We start from the raw sequence: 19,752 nt of genomic DNA on the forward strand, positions 1-19,752 counted from the left end.
GATTATATCGTATCGTAATAATTGAAAAAAAATCGCACGTGCGAATGGAACAATAAAATAATAAAATACTTTTCTTTTTTCCTTCCTCGTCCCATTCCCTCCTGCATCTCACTTTATGCAAATGTGTGTTGACCTGTTACGCGTAAAAAAACTGACTTCATGTTTCAATAAGCTGTCATCATTCCATCACTCGTCGATCGTTAATCTAAGAGAATTATCAGGTGTCGGACATTATCAACGTTCGATGTTGAAGACGATCTGTTTTGTCTCAATTCCAGATTCGTGATGAACCTAACTGTTTCGAATCTGCTGACATGCGCCGTGCTGAACCCATTGCTGATGATGGACAGCCCGGCAGGAGACACACTGACGACGTCCACGCCGGACAACGTCGCGCCGCTGTTCGACCCGACGTCGACGTCGACGTCGACGTTCGCGTCGGCCGCCAGCAATATCTGCGCGATATCGGAGGGTGCCACCGCGCTCGTCACCACGTCGTCAGTGCTGTCGGTCCTGCTGATCGCCATCGATCAGTATTTCGCCGTGGTGGATCCACTGCGTTACCGGGCTCGAGTCGACAAGCTCAAGTCGGCCGTGCTGATCGTCTCCGTCTGGCTAGTCTCGGCGGCCTTCGGCTTGGTCGCTGCCTTGAACCCGAGTCCGCGCAGCCTGTGGTTATCCTGCAGCAGGACAGCCGCGTTGTCGAACAGTTCGTCGTCCTATCGCGAACACGTGTTCGCGTCAAACGTCACCGCGTCGGTGGAGACGTCGATCGAATCCGCGTTCGCGTTCTTCGGCAACGAGACGAGCGAGGAGATGATGGAGGAAGAGGAGATTGACGGCGCGATGCCGACGTTGCTCCCGACAATCGGCAACGTCAGCCCCCTCGAAAACTCCACCGTGATATTCCGCGCCATGACCAATGACTCTGCCACTTATGGACTCATTTACGCGCTCGTGCACAGTGTATTCGCGTACCTACTCCCGTTCGCCGGGATTTGCTGGATCTATGTCAGAATCTATTCGGCCGCGCACCGAAATTCTGAGAGAACCCGCAGGACCGGCTCGCGACCGATTCTCTCGTCGGGCAGCTTCAGCGAAGATCCGTACAGTTACGCGAAGCCGCAGCACCAATCCGTTGACACGTTCCCCGAAGAGTTTCGCAGAATACCCAAGATCTCGAGTCTCTCGTCCATCGACGAAACGAGCGAGACCACGCACTCGGCTAATCAAATATCACGTCGGAGATCGTTCTCGTCATCCTCGGACGCCGCGCAGACGGGGCCGACGAGCGACGAGACGACGACGTCGTCGGGGATCGTCTTCACGGTAGGACTGCAGCCGGTGGAAGTGTCGCCGCCGCGTAATCAAGACGGCGACAATAATCCGACAGAGACGGCGGACCTGCGAACGAGCTACCTCGAGAAGGAATGCGACGTTTCGTCCTACAAGAATTTCGTCGCGAGCAAGTTCCGCGATTCAGCGGATCGGAGACGGAAGTCTTCGTACGATCTAACGGACGAGGTCAGAGAATCTTCCAGGTGGATCACCGGGGCGGAATCCTCCGATTCCGAAGACGACGAGCGACGCTACGATTACTTCGATTCTTTGAAAGTTCCTAGAGCAACGCGCAAGCTCGCGGATCGAAGATCCTCCGACTGCCTTCTGTCCGTCGTCGCATGCGAGAGGCCAAAGGAGTCGCACGATGACGCGGATGATCTCGAACGGGGCTCCTTCAAGACGACGCCTTGTCGCGTTGCCGAGGAGGAGATCTCTGTCACGGCCAAAACGACAGACCGGGAACAAGCGCAAAACGAGATGCCGAATTCCAGCGGCAGCTCGGAGAACAAGAGATCGAGACGACCCAGTCGACGCTTGTCGCGGCCCGGCATCTTTGACGTCAACGTGGAATTGTGCGCGTTTGGTAGAAACGCGGAGAACATCGGGAACAACAGTCCCGAACCTTCGTCTTGCCTTTTGACACCCATCGTGACGATCACGCCAGCGCCTGGGAAGCCGGGCACGTTGCACCGAGTGGCCAGTGTACGCAGCACCAGCAGCTACATTAATTGTCTCAAGCATCGGATCAGCAACGGCTCTCTGTTCAGGTATCGCGAGGAGACTCGAGCGGCCAGGATCAGCGCGTTGGTGATCGTAATGGGTCTGATCTGTTGGACGCCGTACGTGCTATTGAGCATGCTCAAGAACCTGCCGCCGTACTCGAGTCATGTGTTCCCGCACAAGTACGACGTGCTTGCGTTCAGCTTCCTGATCCTCGCTGCTTACGCGAGTCCGTTGCTCTTCGGCTATCGATCTCGACGAGTGAAACGGGAGTTGCGTAAGTTCTTCTGCTTCCATCGCGAGCTCTCGTATAAGAACAATCGCAGCCTGATGGCGAAGAAGGTGCTGAAGCGCCGGCACAGCAGCACTCTGAGTCAACTGGAGATGGATCACCGTTACAACATCTTCAACTGCGTCTACGGCAGGAGTAAGTGGCCCAAGGAGAAGGTGCAGTTCGTTCAGGTGCCGGACACCGCTCTCGCCGTGGAGACTTGCAGGAGTAGCTTCTCCAGCGGCGCCAGCACGCAAATCTCCAGCACGTCCACGGAGGAATGTTGAATCGCGATGGACCTCGCGAGATTGCGCGGAATCTTACGGATGAAAATCGCGAGAGAACTGATTCCTTCGATGATCGTTGCGGTGATCGTACGAGAGAGAGAGTACGCGCGATGCAGAGGGAGACGGCGTAAATTGTGCCTGCGTTTACGCGCGTGGTACGAGCTCGTTGAGGGACTTCGAGCGATCGAGACAATAAGTAGAAAGAAAATAAGTAATGCGGCTGGATAGGAAGAGAGGCAGTTTGCGCGCGTTTCTGTACGTGGGTCGGCATACTTTTGCAGTTCGTCACAGTCTTTAAGTGTTCCAGAGATACCGTCGCCTTTTATTTTCGGACAATACAGTGTGAATGAGACCGAGTGACGCCAACGTTTGTGTACCGAGCAGTCGGCGGTCCGTCTCTCCTTGCGTTCTCAATTCCTTTACGTGCGAATTCAATTGTCGCGTCAAACGTGTTTTTTTTTTCTTCCGACAACACATTCTTTCGCCTGTGCGGATATGGCGAGGTCCGATTTGGCAGAATAAAAAGTGCACGGACGCAATCGGACGTCGAAGTCTCGTTTATTTTGTAAACGGCGCGAGTTTTGGAAACTCAGCTTGGAATATCGCCGCAAAATCGTATAATATCGCATCATCGCCTTGCGCCGTAATCAAAACAAAGCGCGCGCACACAAACTTGTTGCGTCTCGCGGATTGGCAAATCGGCGCGCGAAAAACCGCTATTCGTTGGTTTAAAGTATCCGTTCGGAAGTATCCGTTTTAGTATTAAGAGCATTATCGCGCTGAGTCCGTCAGGTGTTAGCCGGCTCAAGAAGTATTAGAGTTCGCCGAACCCGAAAGGAGGCTTTAGTCTTAACGCTTATTTACGCACTGCATCCACACGTACTTTCTCCTCTCTCCTCCCTCCCTCCGTCTCCCATCTGCGTCTGCCGACGCAATTGCGACAGCATCGTCCGGCGCGCGCAGGTAGTTCAATCTTGTTGCAGCGGCGTGCACTCTTATGCTGCTATTTATTCTCAGAAAGTCGAGCATGTGTCGCTCGTGCGGCTCCGTATGTAAATATGTACACAGCATTTCTCATGACAAAACCCCTCGCCGAGAGGCGTCGCCGTGGGGGTACATCCCGCGATTCCTCCACCTTTCCCTTCTCTACGATTATTATACTTTTTTGTACATTACAAGTGTAGAGACTCGTTTATTTATATTAAATAATTTGTACATAGAAAAAAATGGACGGCGAATCTCGAGCGCAGCTAATCCCGTACATATATAGAAGTACTCGCATCCTGTGTAGCGTTTCATCAGCGTGGTCCGTACGTGTAATAGTAAAATGTATGATAACGTTATTACCGTTTTGTATTATCTGCCATGGTGAACTCGACAGGCTGTCTGTGACATGTGATAACACCAAAATATTAGCCACTTAATATTATTAGCTTAATATTAATTTATGTGACTTTCTCAATAAAACACTTTTTTGCGAAATGCAATTTACGTTGAATACGTGAATGCGCGCGCGTATGCGCGCGTAAACCGCTTTACAACACACTTGGATCCAGCCTGAAAGACGCTCCTAAAAGACGTAAATTGCTATCTTGAACTCTTTTAGCAGATAGCAAGATTTCCATGTTTATTATTTTTTCTGTTTTTTTTTTTCTTTTACAAAAGTGCACATGGTGCTCTCCTCTTTACAGACATTCTATTTTAAGAACGCAAAACGTTTCTTGAGGATCGTCGGCGTTTACCGAGCTTTTCGTAAACTTCTTTATCAAAGTTCTTACGTAATCCGGCGTGCGCGTTTTGTAACGCGCCGTGCTCAAACAAAACAGAGCTCTTAATTATCGCAGTTGTCGCCTTGGTAAATCGTGCCTTCGCACAATTTCGCAAGTTCTGGCTCGGCGTGAGGAACTTTAATCCATTAACAATCTGACCGAACGATTGACAGGCGAGGAAAAAATAATCACAAATATGTTTGATATTTTTCTACCATAGAGAGAGAAAGGGAGATGTAAATTTGATCAATTTCAATCTATCGACGGTGGGCGATCAAACTTTTTGTACCACGAGTCTCCGATCGTCTCCGATTAATGTCGATCTTTAGCTACGCGACTCGCATGCCCGGCATAGCTCGAAACACTATTTACATTACACTCTTAGGAGCAAGAGCCTCTTCCAGCTCATAACCGAGACTGTTCGTAGATCGGCGGCCGCGCCGGAAACGGCGGCAACTCCAACGCTGGCAATTGGCCATCGTCGTTAGTAAATGTGCTATTGTCGTACGCCGGCGGAGCTTCCTTGTCCACTTTCCTCTCCGCCTCTGCGGGACCGTCCATTAGGAACATGGTGAAGAAGAACATAATAGCACCTACGTACAGAGCATCATGATAATGTCGTTCGACTCCCTTCCGTGAGAACCAGAAATTTGCGAGAACAATTTTAATGACCGTATTTAGATGTTAATGTTGCAAATTTGATAACAGTGTCAAGAGTTGAGTTTTTATAAAAGTCACCGGGATTTTTGTTGCTGACATAAGTGAATTGTACAGCGACGATAAGAAATTCATATCTTATTCTGTTACTTACTGATGCCATAGAAGCCGGCGTAATAAATATACAACGATTCCCTGAAGCCGATGGCCATTCTGGTGGGCTCGACGAGAATTGGTAAGTTTCCGCCGATATTATTCATGACGAACAGGAAAACCCCAACGGTGGTCGATCGTAGATTCAGAGGAACGATCTCGACCACGACGGCGAATACTATTCCAAACCACATTTCGGCTGCGAAAACAAAAAAAAAGGATAAGATCGTATAAAATATCAATATTTTATCGAATATTTGAATTGGATTTAAAGCTTTCGATTCCGTCGTGCTTTACCGAAAAAATAAGAGATTCCCAGCGTGATCATGGCCCAAAGAGGATTGAAGTATACCGAGCCGAATGCTCCGGGAGTCGCGATTATCTGGCTGATCGCCAGACAAGCTACACGTGAACGAATTCCCATTTTGGCCACGATCTTGTCGCTAACTATCCCGCCGACCACGACGCCGATACTACCGATGACGATCGTGACGGCGAAAAGCCACCAGCCGAGATCGTAGTCCGGGAAATAGTCTCTATAGTACAGATCGCAATTGTAAGCGAAGCACATGCCGCCTGAAAAAGAAAGTGACAATTTAATCCCGTTTGCGTAAAGCGGTATGTGCGATTGGAAAAAGCTGGTGGTATAAATTGGAAGTGAATCGCTCGATCAAAGAGGGGAAACAGATTTGCTCAAAAGAATTTTTTTTGTGTAAAAATAGTCCTTTCCTTGCGCTGTGATTTGTAAATTTAGTTATGATCAAATCAAATAACTTTAGATAATTAAAACAAATTTAATTTAAAATTACAAAAATAAATTTATGTAAAATAAGTTGGGTAAGTTACTAATATATATTTTCTTAGCTAACTTAAGTTATTAGCTTATAAAATTAATTTAGTTAAAAGTTATATACGTATATATAAACAAAAACTAATTAGTTAAAAATTACAGTGAGATTAAATTAGGTTAAATTAAAAGTTAATTTTGAGAAACATTCATTCATATTAAATTAGAAATATATGTTTTCAAATTACAATTGTTTTAAATTATTCAAAACAATTGTAAGCTGATCAAGCAAATTTAATATTTTATTTGTAAATTAAGTTTATATGAAATAACAGAGAAATACTGTTTATATGTAGAAATCTACTTTTTTTAAATAATTCTTTTTACATAGATAAATTTTTAACCTAAGGAAAAAAGTAATAAATTAAAATTCACGTGTTTAAAAAATAATTAATTAAAGTTAAAAATTAAATCATTTATATTTAACTAAGCCAAGTTAAAAGTTATTAATTTCTATTATTTACTTCTTAACTTTTTTAATTAGTTATTACCCAACCCTGAAATAAATTTAATTTCCAAGCGTCAAGGAGAGGTTTAATTACCGTTCAAATTTTAACCCTCCTTTAGATCGATGAGATTCGAACATAGATTTTAGTTTTATTAAACAAAGTGTTCAGAGAGAAGAGAATGAGTATCGCGGCGAGGCGAATTCGTCAGATTAGTGCAAACTCGATTGGATCGCTAATGTACCCTCAATATGTATCTCAATCCTTTCGCTTCAAGGTATTGCCCTTTACCGCAATGTCTGATGCTGGCGGCGAGGCATAAGAGAATAATGCGCGGTTGCAGTAACACCTTCCAAATTGATACTCTTGCCGCGTCGTTGGCCGTTTCCTCGCCGATCGTCTTTCTTTCTGGCTCGGTTAGCGTCAGACCGGTGAGGACGGCGATGACCAAGCCGATCACTCCGGCTCCATAATAACAGATTCTCCAACCCTGTCGATTAACAGCTCAATCTGATTATATTAATTCTTAATTGTTTTTATACCGCTCAATTGCTACAACAACGATATAATTGACCTTTTTTTAATTAAAAAAAAACAGATTTTTAGAGTTCTTATTACTAACATAATAGCATAATTGAACTTTTCTAAAATTGAAAAAAAATGGGAAAAGAAATTTTGATCAAGATGAGTATCACAAGCAAAAAAAGGTCGCTCTTAAGATTGTTTTATTTTTATAATGGATGAGAATTCAGTACACTGAATAAAAAAGCTAATAATAATACTTTTATTAGCTTTTTATTTACCATCAGATATTACACCGAAACTACTTTTTTAGAAAACCTTGTTTTTTGAATTCGCGTCGTTGCAGCAAATGAGCGACATTTTTTAATATTAATGTTTAAATTAATCGCGCTGTCAACATTATTTGCGTCAGAGCATAATCTTAAAAATTCAACTTGTACTTTTTCACATTATCGATGGAAATCCCGTTAATATTATTGTCAAGGCAATTCGATACAATTCATCATGACCTTCGTTGTGCTTTCCTTCCATGCGGAAATGATCTCAGGACGCAATGTGTATCGAGCAATTGTTCATCGGAACACACGTCAGCTTTGGAAACAAACACGAGAGAAAGAGAGAGAGAGAGAGAGAGAAATAATACAAAAGAGACAATGTCGAGCTCACCAGATCCCAGACGTTCAGTCGCGGCACGTATCGACCGACCGGAAAGGCAATGCCGTAACCACCGTAAATGCCCCAATTGAAAATGGACATGACGAGGCCTCGCTGCTCTTCCGGGAACCAGTCCGACAGAAGACCAGTTGCCAGAGGATTGCATCCCGCTTCTCTGCAACATTCGTTCGGATTTTAATTTAACATAAAGACGGCGGCGATCGATCGTAACCCGTTCGTTTTACGAACGAACGACCGGAAGCGGAAACGCCGTCATCATTACCAGGACTTACCCCGCCGCCTGGACCATTCGCAGAATAACGAGCTGCCAGTATTCCGTCACGGCACCACTCAAGACGATCGCGACGCTGAATACTAGAGTGCAGACCGCCAGTAGTTTCACTCTGAAACGGGAGGGGAAGAGCGTTAGAGATACGATGACTCGGCTTTGGAATGTGTAATTAAGTTGTTTCGATCGCGGCCTACCTGTTGTATCTATCGGCCGCGATGCCCAGGATAATACCGACGATCGTGAAAACCGCGATGAAGCTGGGTCCCGCTAAGATTTGATAGTCCAAACCGAGGCCGTTGTAATTCCACTCGCAGTAATAGGATCCATTCAGTTCCAGGGATTGGCAGCTGCGGTAACAAAGCTCGCATTATATGACCGAGCGAAAGTACGCGAACGGCGCGACGACGAGCACGCGATAATTTCTGCGTTGGCGTGCAAGCAAGACCTCGATCCGCGTGATCGATTTGACCGTGCAATTGCCGTGCAAATCACATACAATTCGTTTACACGAGGATCCCTCTCGTATCGTGAATCACGCGAAAAATTATTCGCGGCGCTTAGCGTTTTTTTTTTTTTTTTTTTCAGAATGTTAACGACGGCTCTCAATCAATCTCGACGCGAAGTCGCGTATCTTCTCGCGAGTATCTTGCATCAGTATCTCGTTTCTATAGCGATACGTGACTTACTTACTATTAGTGGTATTGAGCCGCGCGCGGTGAATCAATCATCTACAAGGAAATCGAGTTGTCACAGGAGGAAATGGCAATCTAAGCTAATTGTGATTACAGTTGCACGCGAAGTTCTCCCGGCGGAACGTTTTCTCAGCCGGGCTATTTTCTGGAGCAGGTGGAATTAATGGAGTAACCTACTTACTAGGTGGAATTTTTCGCGGTTTCGCATTGTACCGGAAGGTCAACCACCGACAGTGTCGTCGAATTAAATTGGCAGGATATGTCGCCGTAGTGCAGGTCCTCGGCGATCGCTTTGCTCGTCACACCTTGTCGGGGAAAATCGAAAAATGCCGTTTTAGTAAAATCATATGCGTCGGAAAACAATCGAAATTAATGACACATTCATGGAAAGAATAATTTTAGTCAAGTATCTAAAAATTTTGCCAGATAGGGATCTGTGAAAACAATTTTGTTGGAATTATGTAACAGGCTCAAATTGCTTGCCAGTGTGTCTGAATTTTTTTGCAGCATTGTTATCATACTTAAGCATCCTACATAATTGTTTTCAGATTTATATCTAGCTAAATTTGTAGATTTTTGATAATACCGTTCTTTCCGTGTGATAAATAAAAACAAAAAGATTAAATTTTGATACACTGACAAAAAAATTGTTAACTTGATTACATCTTTCAACTTTAAATTTTTTTAATTCAAGTGTTCAGATATTTTAGTTGAATTAAATTTCTTCAGTTTAATTATTTAAATATATACATGTATGTATATTACATATTCATGAAATAAATTTATTTTAATTTGTATTAAAGAATTTAATTTAATTCATCGCACATTAGTCGATGGATTTAATTCAGTGTGCATATAAATTTCGAGCTATCACGTTGCATTGCAATGAGAAAAAAAATTGTTGATTAAATTTTTCAGCCCAATTAATTTTCTGAAGTTAAAATTTCTAAATATTTCTCAGTTCAATCATGAAAACATAGGTATATATATAAATATAAATTATATATATATATATATATATATATATATATACGGACTAAATTAAATTTTTTAATACAAATTAAAATAAATTAACTTCTTAATTTTAAAATAATAAAGGACACCGCGCTGGGACTTACCTATCAGATAGTGGCCCAATTCTCCCAGGACATAGCCGATCGACACTATAGCCAACGCGTAAGGCTTGTAGAGGAACGCCAATTTTCCTGTCACCGAGCGAAGCATCCTTGCTTGACCTGGAAAAACGCGAATAATTCGAAGAATGATCCTTTCCCACTCAAATTACAAGATTGCACGTCGCGCAAGATTATATAATTAGCTTGCCACGGGAATTACAGTTGTCGCGTTCGTCAGCGAAGATACCAACCATCGCGCAATCGACGCTTTTATCCGCGAGCTTGCATTACTCGGATAGAATGCGGATAAACGCTGCGCGCGTGCACGCAATGAATTACGACGGATTGAATTACGAGATGTTTCCGATATAGTGGCATCTTCAAGCGCGCTCTCTGCCTGGGAATTGCATTTTTAAGGATTCTCATAGTTATAAAAAATTCTCGGTTGGTTACGTTAGTTAAGTTAGATTTCTAATGTGATTTTCTTAGAACGTTATTACATCTAATTTTTTCAGAAGAAGAAAAAAAAATATTGTTCTATCGTTCGCCGAGAGGCTCATTCATGAATATGAAAGATGCGTCGAACACCTGGCACGTGCGTTCATCGCCAAAACGGGTACGCGATACGTCGCGAATCGCGATCGGAATCGGCGCGACGCGGCGGCGCGAAGACTGCCGTTACGAAACTGTTTTTATTATTCAGCGATCGATCGACACGGTAGCATTTTAATTTCAATATCCTGGCCGGAGGTTAGCGGCTACGTCGGTCAGTACCGTGTCGGCGATCGCTCAAGGTCCTTCCACCGCTGTGATTTGCGTACAATGCAATTGCGAGAACGCGAGACACGTTGCACGTTGCGCTCGACCCTAAATGTAGGCGAGCGAGTTCCGCGTGACCAACGCCGGACGGGTCCGGGACACAAATGGAGAACGGTCTAATTGGATACAGATGTTGCACATGCTCTTTGTAGGAAATAATCACTGTCGCGTCCTAGAAAGACCTTTGCCAACAATGCCATGAAACGCGGAGTATATAGGACGTCCCGAAATTCTCGCGAATTAAAATACTGTAGCAAGAAAGTTGTTAAAAAATTCAATAAAATGGTTATTTGTCAATTTTTATTTTAAACAGCAGTTTTTTTTTAGATCTAAAAGTTTAAAGCTAGCCAAATCACGAACTATGTTTAGACAATTGCGTGTCCGTGAGCCGTGCGTGCAGTAATATTAATAACCGCATGTACACAGGCAACCATCTAAACGTAATTTCTGATTGACTTATAGCTTTAAGCTGCTATATCTCAAAAAACTGCTTCAAATAAAAATTTACAAACAATTGTTTTACTTGATTTTTCAAAAACTTTCTTGCCATTTTTATAACGTACCCGATGCAGAACCCATTACTGTCCTGAATAGGTTCCACGTATCACCATTCTTGTCCATACGGTATCTTCACATTCCTACATGGGACCGTCATGGTACCAGATGGAATACCGATAGGAATTCGCGGCAGGGAATTGTTGACGTAATTTATAATATAGTGTAATGCGCTGTACATACCAATTAAGGGCTTAAGAGGGATGTATAATAAATATTGAGTTATGTTAAGGACTCTGCGACATGTCGCAGATTTATACGGTTCTTCAGGATGACGCTTTGCGAGAGTGTTGACTATTTTTGGATTAAAGAATCAACGACGGTCATTACAATGAGCACGTGCCGCGACTGACACGCGAAATCCCGGCGCATCAGAGATTAGACGATCGTCGTCGTTATCGTAATTTTATGTTGACGTCGTTTTTTTTATCGCACGCCTGTCGTCGTCTTCGTTCTGAGGGGGAGCGAATGGGGAGGGTATCGCGTAATTATGATAACGAGCGCGGATTGAAAAGCTCGCGTTCCCGTACACGCGCGAGAAGCTTCAGGCACGAGTATCGTGCCGGATTACCTTGAACCAAAATCGTTGAGATGGAACGAAAATTATCATTCGTACATATCGTTCATATTAGAACGCTTGTCACAACGCGTAACGCTGATCATAATAAAACACGTTTTAATCCGCGAAATAAAAAAGAAATGTTGGGTCAGCCACGTCCGTTAATCGTTGACCCTTAACATTCTGTAAACACGTTGTTTTTAGGAATCTTCTTTGTATTTTCATTACTTTTATGTATAAAAAGAAATCATTAATAACTGTAACACTTTAACATCTCTAAAAAAATATTTGTATAGTTATTAATTAAAAAAAATTTGTATATACTTATAAATATATTTATAAGTCGAGAAAATCAGAGAAATACAAATTTTCATATAAAAACTCATAACTTTAAAACAAAAGTGTCTTACGGTAAAATACTTTTATATTTTAAAGTAGATGTTCCAAACTATAAAAAAATCAAGTATCGGTTTTCAAATATAATAAATGACGTATTTTAAATTTACACAAAATTAAAGGTATATCGTATTTACATTTTAAACACATTTTTTTTTTATTAATACAGCATTACTAAAAACATAAACTGATTACAAGAAATATTTTTTAATATTATTTATAACATTAAATGCAATGTGATAGCGACGCTTTCCGCGTTTTAGTTTAAAACTGTCGCTTAAATTTTTATTTATTTATTTTTTTAATAGTTTTGCGAAACGTCCTAAATAAAGGACATGCACGAACTGAAACCGGCAACGCACCAGGCCTGTTCCCCAAATGCGAAATCTTTTTTTAAAGAGGGAACAGAGACCTCTGTTTATTCCGGTGTTCGTAGTATTTTAAAGAAAAGAAATGCGCCAAGTTATTTTTATCCAATCGCCCGCACAGAGTGTTAATTTTCGTATAATTCTATTTTCCTATAACAATTATTTTATTCTGTTTTAATTTACGTCGCGAATTGATAAATTACGTAAGGTGAATGAGGCGAAGACGAAGCTGACGAAGCTAAACGAGAACGTCATAGGTAAATCGATCTCGAACAAAAACCGCTTCACGCTTCGCTTGACAAAGCGGCGAACGTGAAAAGATGATAAAAGGTATTTTTGAAGAAACGGGAGATCGATGAAGGAGCCGTGACCGCTCGCCTTGTGTCTTCGAATGGCGCGAACATTTCGATATCGACAACAAAAAGAGCGATTAGATACGCTTGAGGAATTTGTCCGTCGATTATTCCGTGGTTAGACGTGGTTAGGCGAATGCCGAGGTGTAAACTTGACAATGAGACGTCAAGTCTCGCGGCAGTCTCGAAATGTTGATAGCGGCACAAATTACAGTTTTCTTTTTTTTCGCGGCGGTTTCGAGCGAACCCGAAGGAACTGCTTCTGTCAGCAGCGGGGCCCGCTGATGCATGGAAGCATTGCGAATCTGTAATTCAATCCGCTGTAATTACACGCGCGAACGGTGCGCTGATACAGCCGACGATAAGCAAGCGAAGCATAGTTATTTGCCTTAGTCAATGGGAACGGTTGATATCCGTCTTGGTGATTTGTCGTCGGACTGTAGCGGTTGAAGGGCAACGTGCGGTTCACGCGCCGATCATCGCGATAGTGCGAGGGTCGCTTCAGGGCGAGACGGATGTTATCGGGAGGATTATTACACGCTATGATTTATGAACGCGTAAAAATCCTTGGATACACGCGCGCGCGAGACGAGCGATAGACGCATAAATAGCGTCGTAATCAGCGGGTGTACTACATGAAATTACGCGTTGTATCTTTTCGCGGCATCTTTCCGCGACGTGAGTAAGGTGAGAGATAAAAAAAAAAGTAGCAATTCCGCGGGATAATTCGAACTCCGTGAAGTTCGCTAACGGTCGACGGTAACTCCGCGGAATCGCCCTGCTTGACGTTAATGATCTTTAATTCAGTAATCGCAGAATTATTATTTGTCGATCGTGCGGCCGATGCTGAACAATTTTTCACGATTTTTCCACTTTTTTTTTCTAACTACAGCTCGTTTAGGAATCTTACTTAAGCGTCTTCTTTTTTTTTTCTTCTTCTACAGTTCGACGAGCAGCCTAGCGTATAATGTAGCGTACAATTAATCTTCATTGCGCGAGATTACCGCTGTTATTGTCGCGCGTATTATCGCATTACTGCACATTTACACGTATGCACGATTAGTCGGTTAACGAATTCGTACTGGCATACTTTTAAGAAGGGAAAGACATTTCTTATTTTGGATCGTGCAATTAAAAAATTTTGAAACCGAATTCAAACTTGTTCTTTTACACGTCAAAGGATCGAAATGGTTTTATTACTGCTCGCAGAATTTGATTTTTTCTTTGGCTTTCTTGTAAAAGGATATTAAAGTGACACGAAACGATAGAGCGATCAAAAGTCCGATGCCAAGTTGAAGACTCTGGGAAGCGATTTAAGAATCGCTTATTATAACGATGGGATCTGAGTCTGACGAAGAGCACACGTTAGACTTGGAAGTCGAACTTTGATTGCTTTTCGAAGATGGCTTCGCGGATTATGGAAAATTACGAAGCAGAAAAATAAAGGAATTTACGTTGATGCGATATCTCAAGAGAGGGAGAAGGGGGGGAGATGGCTGTAATTGCATCATAAAATATAGCTCGTATTCATATTACGCAGAAGTACCATTAATTTGTGTTACATCAATGCCGATTAAAAGAGGGATATCTAATGATAGATAAAAATCGTTCTGCAATGTCAACGTTAATGACGAGCGGAACGGACGGGCGCGCGTCGAAAAACTGCTTTATTGTTAATTAACGACCGGGTAATTGCACGTTCGTAGAAACTCAATAGATTCCAGATAAGATCTAATCGTCGTCTCTATTATTTCAGTTATAGATAGACGAGAACCATCGCTTCGAAAAAAAAAAAGAAAAAAAAGAAAAAAATTCGAAAAAAAATATTTACGCGTCTCTCCGCTCAAGTCGCCAAACATTTTCTGGCGTTAGCTTAAAAATCCATTCATGCAGATTTCGCGCGTCGCGATACAGAATCTCACTGTAATCACGTGCACTGTGCGCTCACGCGTGCCAGTAATTAGCGCAGGAACAGAAAAAAAAGAGTGAAGAGCGCGTCAAGGCGAAACGGCGCGTACGCATCCTGCTCGAATAACCGCGCGGAATAAAACGCGAAGGACTGCGGACAATAAACAGCGAATTGCATGGAATACAGGTGATTAGAATGCGAATTCATGTTCGACCTGCACGTGCAGTGTCTGGAGATACGTATCTTCTCGTAATTCCGTTCGCCGAGACGATCGACGGGACGGGTCCGCGCGTGTCGCGAGATAATCCGCGCGAATCCGTCTCGAGGGCCGCGATATTTGCACAATGGTGATTTTCGTGGGTACATATTTTTATGCTAACAGTTCACTCGGCTCTCCCTTTCGATACATTATTTATATACGAGTCGCCTCGAGAGGAGAGTTCGCGCGCGCCGCCGCCGATCGATTAAAAAGCCCATTCTCGCCCGTTCTCGCTTTCCCCGGGGGCGGGAAGGTAAGAGGGAGGCAGCTTTCCGTGTTTTCCGGCCGATTGGACTTAATGATTTTTTCCAGCGTCGCTCGAGAGAAAGATTCCGCGGGGCGACGGACACACCGTCGTCGCTTATACGGGATGCGTTCCGCGAAGCGTGCAAAGCGCTCTTACGAGTCCGCTCATCCGCCGGCGACCTTTCTTCGGTGAAAGTTTTATACCGAGAGTAAACGAAAAATATATATATCTACGAGGCGTGTTGTGGAGCGATTAAATTGCCGCGCATCTCGCGGCGCGCTGCCTGCCGTTTCCCCGATATCGCGATTCGCGCATCTCGTTTTCCCCTCTCTAAATAAAATAAAATTTAATTGCACGAAGTATAAACGTATGCGTCACTCGTTCTACAAATAGTTCGCAGGCACACACGGTCCCGTAAACACGGCGATGGCAATCAGAAGCGAGAGATACGGTAGTAGGAAAAACTGGGAACTGGAGTAGACGCAAGCGGAATAATTATTACGAATGCATGTCAATTAATGAGCCGTTCGAAGGCGCATAGGATTCCCGCATCTAATAAACATATATTACGTAAAAGTTATCTCTCAAATTAGCCACACGGCTCGTAGCGCGTGTATAAGGCTAATTTATAGTCGTATACGTATGGAATGTAAATGGACGTAACATTGCGCACGATGTACATCTATCAATCGCGATTATTCGATTAGTTACGAACAATTTACCGATTATTAGCATACGCCTGCGTCTCGCGACCGTTTACGAGGACATTTTCGTATTTTTACTTTGCCTATTATGAGCGCGCATTTGTTATGCGCAGGAGAGATCTCGCAGGTGTAATAAGAAATCATAAAATAGATGTCAGAAGAATCGATAATTCACTTGACGTGAAGCGTATGATAGAAACGCGATAATAATATATCGATTATGAATCATACGATCAGCGAAGCTATTGACAAAGCGGGCGAGTTCTAATTAGAGATCTGTGCTTAGTGGAAGGCTGAACGGTTATGGGCGTAGAACGTGCGTCGGCATCCCGGATTGGATGCAGATCTAACGGGCCTCCGAGGCATATCGCGAGTTACGAGCCTTGCAAATAGCGCGGAACAACGGTGGAATAGCAGCGGAGGCGATAAACGCTGCTCGCATTAATTAATTGATCGCCGGTATTAATTAATTAACCACCGAGATTGCGCCACCGAGAGCGAGAATCAAGATCGAATCGCACCGCATTCGCGCGGCTGAGAACAATCTTTGTTCTTTTCTGAATCTACGTATTATCGAGGATTTTAATTTTAGCTTAATCTTTGGAAAGAATAATCTAAGAAATGTCCCCGTTTTTGAAAGATATATCTAATGAAACAATTGTATGTATATAATCAATTTTAATACATTTTATTATATATGCATTATATATATTATATATTAAATTATTATATCTAATATATATTAAAATAAATTATATATATACATATGTAAAATATAATAATAATAACATAATATATGACAATAATAAATTTTTTGTAATTCTGTACTTTACGTTTGTACACAGAATTACTTTTTGGAAAAAAAAAAATTGATACTGTCGATAGCAAATACGTGAACTTAATTGTTCATATACGGATGCATGCGCGGATTTGTATTCCTGTCTGTTGACATTCCAGGTGTTCTACAAACACACAGTGCGGAACAAACGAGACAGCTGTGCGAACACGATTCTTTGCATATTGCATATCGTTGTATTACGTATGTCTCGAGTCCCATGTATTGTCTTTCCTTACGTACGTTCACTCGATACTTTCACCGTTCTTTTTCAGCCCCAATTCAATTGTCAAAATCCGGTTCGTTAAACATACGGAGCAATCAAGTTATCGCAGTTTCCTTCAACTAACTTAGAATCGATTTTCCTTGAAAACATCAGTGAAAACGTCAGTGTGACATATCAGATCAGAATACTTGATGTTCTGTTAGAACGAGTTCTGTTAGAATAAGTTCTGTTAGAACAAGTTCTGTTAGAATAGAATGGTCAAAGAAACTGAAGGAAAAAGGTAGTCATTTAAAAGTGAACTCTCTGTGTACTGTAAGACATCGCAGTATGCTAGAAAAAAAAAAAAAAAAAACGCTTGACCGAAATCTTTGAAATAAAGTAGATCGAAAAAAATATGAAATCTCTTACAGTATATTTACTTTAAGCTTCTTTTGATGAATACTTTATCGATTTCTGATATATAGTGAGCTCCTCACTCATCTCTCGACAAGTGGCGAACAGTGAGGAGTTTATTATCTAAATCACCGTTATTTATCGATTTACATATATTTGCAATTGTGACTGTTCACTGTCTTTCAGTGATTCCAATCAAAAGAGAGGTATCGTCGCTGATCGGGATCAGTGTATTGTCACTGAAAAACAACGCATATAATTATGAACAATAAAAACAGTAAAATTTTATTGATTCCGATTTAACGAGTATACGTTCTTTGAATCGGCTGTCACTGAAAAGATCGTGGTTTCTAACGTAAAGCTCTGATGAAAATTGACGGTGCTGAGAGAGTATATACTTACAAATATTCTTCGACGAATAAATCCCGCGACTCCCGAGATTCTCAAGCTTCGGAGAGAGAGAATCGAGAAGGAATTCCGCTTCTCGACACTGGATCAGCCGCGTGACGCGCGACGACGAAGGGAAGCCGGTTGAAGGAACCAGGTAACGAGAGAGAACGAAATGCGATCCCGCGGATCGATCCCTCTGTGTGCAGAAGGGTGTAGCGTCAAATGAGGCGCGAGCCGGTGACCAACGTACATTTATAAGAAAGTGTCCAAGGATCGGGGCCTTCCTTCCGCGCGCCTAGCGAAGGAAGAAGGGGATAGGACTTGGATATGGTGTATGTACTCGTGCAATTACACTTTACTGCCACCACCACCACCACCATCACCTCGTCCACCACCACGATCACCATCACCATCGACGGCGGGGATTACTCTCGATCTTCGATTTTCAAGGTCGCGCCGTGACTTGACCGCTTGCACCTTACTCGTTACATCATCGCTGCTAGGAAACAACGCGGGAGAACAAAAGAGAGAGAAGCAGAGAGACGCGCCTCGCGCCGCGGAAACTTAACGGCCGGAGTCCTTCGGAGCGCAAAGTCACGCGCGTTGGTGGCAGAAGATGTGTATCACAGGTGTTTCATCCGGATAATTAACGCGGCCGTACTTGATGACGCTTACGCGAGAACGTAATGATCCCGCGGAGTCTCTGTACTTGAATGATAAAATTATATTGGTACCTTATAGAGAGGTATCCCTCAATGGCACTTGATTCGACGTTACAATACCGTCGTAATTTTATTTCGAACTTGCGATATGGTCTTACGGCCTCTGATCGCGCTGATCACTTTTTCAGTCTGCGAGGAGATCGATCGCTAGGAGCACAATAAGCGGCACGAGGTGATTAACCCCGTGGCTCGAAGAGCAGCACACACGTTATACTTAAGTACATAGATACCTGGGATGCGATTGCCGTAACATTGACACAGTTCCCCATCCCTCTCTCGTGTGTCACGATTCTTACTTTGTAATGACAAAGGCGGTTCGTCGTCTCGCCTTGAGAAGCGGAAGCGGGACGCGCATGTCTTATTGTCGTGATCAGTATTATTCACTGTCTTTCAGTGATTTTGATCGCTAATTGGAGACCGTGGCCTTCTCTCTCTCTCTCTCTCTCTCTCTTTCTCTCTGCGAGGGAGGCTAAATGAGATGACCGCATACCGCGATTATCGTCGCTCTCCTTCAAGAACTCGACGCGCCTTTGTCCGTTTAATTCAGGACCTCGTCAAGGAAAAAAAAAAATCGTGTTTGTTTCACGTAAATTTTGAGCATTTTATTTTCTCTTGGTCGTAGTTCCCTAACACTATTGTAAAATAATGATAAATATACTCTCTAAATCGGAATCAATGAAATGTCACATTAATTTCAGTGTATTTGCGGCTAAATCGATTCAGTAATATATGCATTGTCTCTCACTGATAACATATCGATTCCAATCACTGAAATTACTTCCCCCCCTCCTCCCCCTTTTAATCAGAGTCCCTGAAAGAGAGCAAACAGCCGCTGATGATCGCGGTTACAAGTATAGAATTGTAAATTAGCGAATTAATACACCGATTCCGATTTAGAGAGTAAATGTTAATGCGAATAAATTAGTGTCGCAATGCGCATTACGATAGATGTACGATCTCCTGCCTCTTTTGATCTTGAAAACATTGAAGAATTATGACGATAGAGATGATCACTTGACAAAATTTTTTGTCAAATGCAGTAGAGGCTTAGACTTACGTACGTCTTTAAAACGTTTGAGTGAATTTAGAAGATTTGCTCGACACGTGATTGAATTAAATGTGTTGGAGCTTGCTAGAAAAATATTAGACTCATCTGATTACGTACATCCTTTTGCTAAACAGTTTAAACAGAGCGCGCGCGCGCGCGCATGTGTGTGTGTGTGTGTGTGTGTGTGTGTGTTCTCTTCTCTT

At 42.9% G+C, this 19,752-nt stretch overlaps 2 protein-coding genes across 4 annotated transcripts in view; one reads left to right on the forward strand and one right to left on the reverse strand.

The window, feature by feature from the left end:
- Window positions 1-4,101, forward strand: part of LOC105208194 — a 31,116-nt gene extending 27,015 nt beyond the window's left edge. For both annotated transcript variants that reach the window (XM_011177978.3, XM_011177979.3), the window contains exon 4: window positions 279-4,101. In XM_011177978.3, coding sequence (XP_011176280.1) covers window positions 279-2,619 — 2,341 coding nt within the window. In that variant the 3' untranslated portion in view covers window positions 2,620-4,101. The remainder of the gene's footprint in view (window positions 1-278) is intronic.
- Window positions 3,788-19,003, reverse strand: LOC105208195 (D-galactonate transporter). 2 transcript variants are annotated; one of them, XM_011177982.3, is made up of 10 exons: window positions 17,792-19,003; window positions 9,770-9,886; window positions 8,833-8,956; window positions 8,154-8,306; window positions 7,961-8,071; window positions 7,680-7,842; window positions 6,783-6,981; window positions 5,496-5,774; window positions 5,200-5,397; window positions 3,788-4,981 (listed from the first exon to the last, which is right to left on the reverse strand). In XM_011177982.3, the coding sequence occupies exons 2-10, from the start codon at window positions 9,873-9,875 to the stop codon at window positions 4,794-4,796; spliced, it is 1,521 nt and encodes a 506-aa protein (XP_011176284.1). In that variant the 5' UTR covers window positions 9,876-9,886; window positions 17,792-19,003; the 3' UTR covers window positions 3,788-4,793. The 2 variants fall into 2 exon arrangements, with proteins under 2 accessions (XP_011176284.1, XP_011176285.1); XM_011177983.3 differs by lacking the exon at window positions 17,792-19,003 and adding an exon at window positions 10,018-10,452 and having other exon boundaries at window positions 4,664-4,981.
- Window positions 19,004-19,752: the final 749 nt, after the last annotated feature.

This window comes from Solenopsis invicta, chromosome 14 (genome assembly GCF_016802725.1).
Source record: "Solenopsis invicta isolate M01_SB chromosome 14, UNIL_Sinv_3.0, whole genome shotgun sequence".
NCBI classification, from domain to species: Eukaryota; Metazoa; Arthropoda; class Insecta; order Hymenoptera; family Formicidae; genus Solenopsis; species Solenopsis invicta.

Coding starts and splice junctions, on each gene's coding strand:
- LOC105208195 (XM_011177982.3), bottom strand. CDS start 9,875: ATGCTTCGCTCGGTGACAGGAAAATTGGCGTTCCTCTACAAGCCTTAC. Junction 6,982..7,679: donor GACTGAACGTCTGGGATCTG/GTGAGCTCGACA, acceptor GTTAATCGACAG/GGTTGGAGAATCTGTTATTA. Junction 5,775..6,782: donor CGCCAGCATCAGACATTGCG/GTAAAGGGCAAT, acceptor TTTCTTTTTCAG/GCGGCATGTGCTTCGCTTAC.